This window comes from Phoxinus phoxinus (genome assembly GCF_949152265.1).
Source record: "Phoxinus phoxinus genome assembly, chromosome: 16".
Lineage (NCBI taxonomy): Eukaryota > Metazoa > Chordata > Actinopteri > Cypriniformes > Leuciscidae > Phoxinus > Phoxinus phoxinus.
In genome coordinates, this window is record NC_136891.1 from 7,232,265 (window position 1) to 7,236,240 (window position 3,976).

At 37.4% G+C, this 3,976-nt stretch overlaps 1 protein-coding gene across 1 annotated transcript in view; it reads right to left on the reverse strand.

Annotated features, from left to right (window-relative positions):
• Positions 1-426: 426 nt before the first annotated feature.
• man1a1 (mannosidase, alpha, class 1A, member 1) overlaps positions 427-3,976 on the reverse strand; it is a 100,662-nt gene continuing 97,112 nt past the window's right edge. Inside the window, exon 12 of the mRNA XM_079583790.1 lies at positions 427-3,165. Within this exon, the coding sequence (XP_079439916.1) occupies positions 3,039-3,165 (127 nt within the window). The 3' untranslated portion in view covers positions 427-3,038. The remainder of the gene's footprint in view (positions 3,166-3,976) is intronic.

Genomic DNA, 3,976 nt, shown 5'->3' on the forward strand with positions numbered 1-3,976 from the left:
TGGATGGACGGAAAGACAGACAGGTAGGTAGACTGATCTTTCAGATACACTAGATCTGTCTGTCTATCCATCCGTCTGCCCATCCATCTATAGATAGATAGATAGATAGATAGATGATGGATGGGCCGATGGACAGATAGATGACAGACAGACAGATATACAGATAGATGATAAACAAACAGACATTTATGGATGGAATACAGAGATGATTCATTTTAATTCAACAGTTCGAGTATGCCAACCATCTGACCTGCTGGATGCATCTTTATGGTCGGCAATTAAAAATGAAAAATAAAACGAGTTGTTGATTCTCCTGCAGTGTCAGCCTTGTATGAGTCAGATCCGCCCCCAAGCATGGATGTTCTGTAAAATGTATAATTTGAATAAAATCAAGAAATCCCCATTAAAAACAACAAACTCAATATTATATTAAAAGATTGTTTTATTCACAATTGAAGTGTAACAAATATAGTTTATCAAAAACTTTTGCTTTAATATAATTTATTACATTAAGATCATGGTAAGATCATGAGATTTATATAAATGATGGCTGGCAGTTTGCCAGAATGAAATATGTACAATTAAAAAAAACAAATTGACGAAAAAGAAATAAAACCAAACAATTTCCCACAAAATTAATTGCATATGTATGAAAGAAAAACATAACAAAAACAAATCAGATTATGTGCAATGGAATGATTATCAGCAATATAGTACAGTTACATTTCTGAGGTTGTCTCATGAAGAAATAACAAACGACAAGAATCACAAACGAAAAAAAGGCATTTTCTATGCAAGATCATCAACACAATATTTAAACGACAAATTTTAATCTGAAAAGCACATCTCCTATTCCTGTTCCAGACTGTCCACCTAAGATTCTCTGCGGATTCTCAGTCACAGCTTGAGGAATTACGTTCACTAAAGAGACAGCACAAAGCGCTAGTCCGCTACAGTGCTAAACATCGCTTGGATTCGCAGTCTCATGAATACAGTGAACGCGATGTCTTATCTACAGTGTCACAGTGTTTTATGACGGGCCTCCCTCGAGATGACGTTACTTTCATATCTATATTACTCGCTAGCCCACATATACAGTAGCAGAGAAATACCATGTCAAGTGTTGCAGCCGCTGGCCTCAAGAGAGGAACCTCTGTGAGGTATTTTTTCCCCATGTAGATCCACCAGTATAATACATTGGTTAAAGCACCACACCATACTAGTTAAGCAGAGGGGTTCAGGTTTTTCTTAGTTTTTTAAACACTGCCTAAATGTAGACACTAGGAAAAAACCCGTCAAGCACGTCCTGCTATTCAAACCTCAAGTTTGAGGTGTCCATTTCCAAAAAAACATTAATAAGATGGGAATTGGACCGTTCCTCCTAGAATTGGAATGTGGCTATATATAATGTGTAATAGATGTAGTGATGTAGATATTTTTCCGATTAGTTTCCTGTGTGTTGTATCCAGTGCCGTGGACTGCTTTGCATTCATTGGTTTGCATCATTTTCCATCGAAAATCTTCACTTGTGCTGTCACATTCTCCTACAGTAATATTCCTATTCTTTTCTACACGGAGAACCCGAACATACTGATTCACAACGTTGTGCTTTCATGTTAAATCAAAAGACACAAACAGATAAAATGATAAAAATCACAACAACTAGGCCAAAGCATGTTCAATTCACATTTGGTGGTACATTCATACAAATATTCCCTCCCCTTTATGACTGACGCTGCCCGTGTCCTAATAAAACACTTTCCCAATGGATTTGAGCAGCTTCATCACGGTTTACTACAGAGCCCCTAAAGGGACATGGTGATGGTAAAAAAAAAAAAGAAAAAAGAAAAAGAGATGGGATTAAATTTCGATTTCAACTCTTCCGTTTTCTTGCGAAACTTTTGCATTCGCTTTAAAACTTTTGCGCTTTCCTAAAAAAAAGAAGTGTGTTTGGTTACAAAACCTTTCGTTCCCCCAAGAAAGTTTCTTGGAGGAATGCAATAATTTTGCGAGAGAACGCAAAGGCATTGAAATATTGTTCCATCACCATTTCATAATTTGGGGCTCCATAGTTTTCTGCCCTTCACAATGAAAAAAAAGACAAAAAACCCTACGTCTTGAGTAATAAATTAACACAAAGTACTCTATTTTACATGTCTAGGATAAAAAGTCTCTGCCTCCATTGGTTAAGTAAACGATTTAAACACATTTTGAACACATTTTATGCAACAAAGTAAGCTCACCAATGTAGAGGAATGAATGATAAACGACAGTCCATCACAAGCTTGAGAAGGCGGAAGCCAAGTAGGATGAAGCTCTTGGTCAGAGCGAAAATAAATAGAGCGTTGCTATTAAAACATGACTAAATTGATCAGTAAGACTAAAAGGCACTAGTTGACTTGCTTTCACTACCTTGCTGTAGAATAAAGCCTCAAAATACCCAACCAAACATCACCCGAAAGAAACGGACAGCAAGAGACGGCGAAGTTCAGTGGATATTTCATATCTTCGCTTCTGTAAACACACATGATGCCAAAAAACAGAAAAGGATGTTGATGCACTTTGAGTTACCTATGGCTTTATAAAGTGTGTGAGGGCAAATACAATGGAAAATGGTCTGGTCTCCTCACAGAGGAAATATGGTCCTTCTTGGTCTCTGAGGCTCAGAGACATGTCCAGAGTGTCAGGGACGAGAGAGAGAGAGAGAGAGACACACAGAGACAGAGAGAGAGAGAGAGAGAGAGAGAGAGAGAGAGAGAGACACACACAGAGACAGAGACAGAGAGAGAGAGAGAGAGAGAGAGAGAGAGAGAGAGAGAGAGAGAGAGAGAGAGAGAGAGGACAGGGGCAGCATGCAGAATCCCGAGAAAGAGACGGCAGAGGAGAGAGGGCTGTGGAGAAACGCATGAAACTCCAGCAGAAGTTCTGGAGGACAGGAACTCTCCAGCCACAGGGGTTTTACAACCCATAGCTCTTGTCCACTGTTAAAGAAGGTCCAGGAAGTTACGTTTCATTGGTGCTTTGGGGTGGCATGAAGATTACTTGAGATGGTTGGCTAACTCCGGGCTCGGGTTCTTAATGACGGGAAGAGGATGAGCCTCCGTGTTGAACACCCACTGATCGAAGGGCAAATGGTCATCGTCTGAGAACAGCAGATACAAATACCTGAAAAAAAAGAGAAAGAACATCTTTTAAAGGGCTCTTTATGTTGTATATAGTTGATATAGTAATTCACAGTAAGAGTGCCAGCGAGAGATTTGTGGTATTTGGAAAAAAATTATTATGTACATGAATCTGAAGCATAAACAAAAATAATTTTGTTTCAAAAATCAATAGACTCTTAGAAGAGCCTAGTAGAGATTTTATAATAAAAAATATTTCCAGCAAATATAGAAATGCATTTCTGTATATAAATAATAATATGCAGTAATGTATTTGTATAATTTTTGTCTCTCTCTATATGCATGCATGTATATATATATATATATATATATATAGAGAGAGAGAGAGAGAGAGAGAGAGAGAGAGAGAGAGAAAGAGAGTTTTCTGTTTTTCTTTTTTCAGTATTATGTAAAACTTGCGACAAGATGGCAATTTTACATCTCTAATGTAATGCCATAAATACTTTATTTCTGACCATGCAGAAAATTAATAGCACACCTTCTGATCAACAAACGGCTCGATTTGAGAAATCATTCATGTCTGTAGCACAAAAAGGGTGAGAATAGCCAAATGGCAAATTGTATTACTTATGCGCACTAGTAAAATGAAAACATTACTAATTATCTCCATTAAAGTCAACCTGCAGAAATAAATCTACCTCTTAAAATATGAATGTTCACTTCGTAAACAAAACATGAACATCTGCCAACTAAGTGCTGATGAATTAAAGTAAAACACTGCCAAGACAACAGCACTGTAATAAGTGTTGGAGATTACAAACTACAAAAAGTCTGAACATTTTACTTCCTTTGGC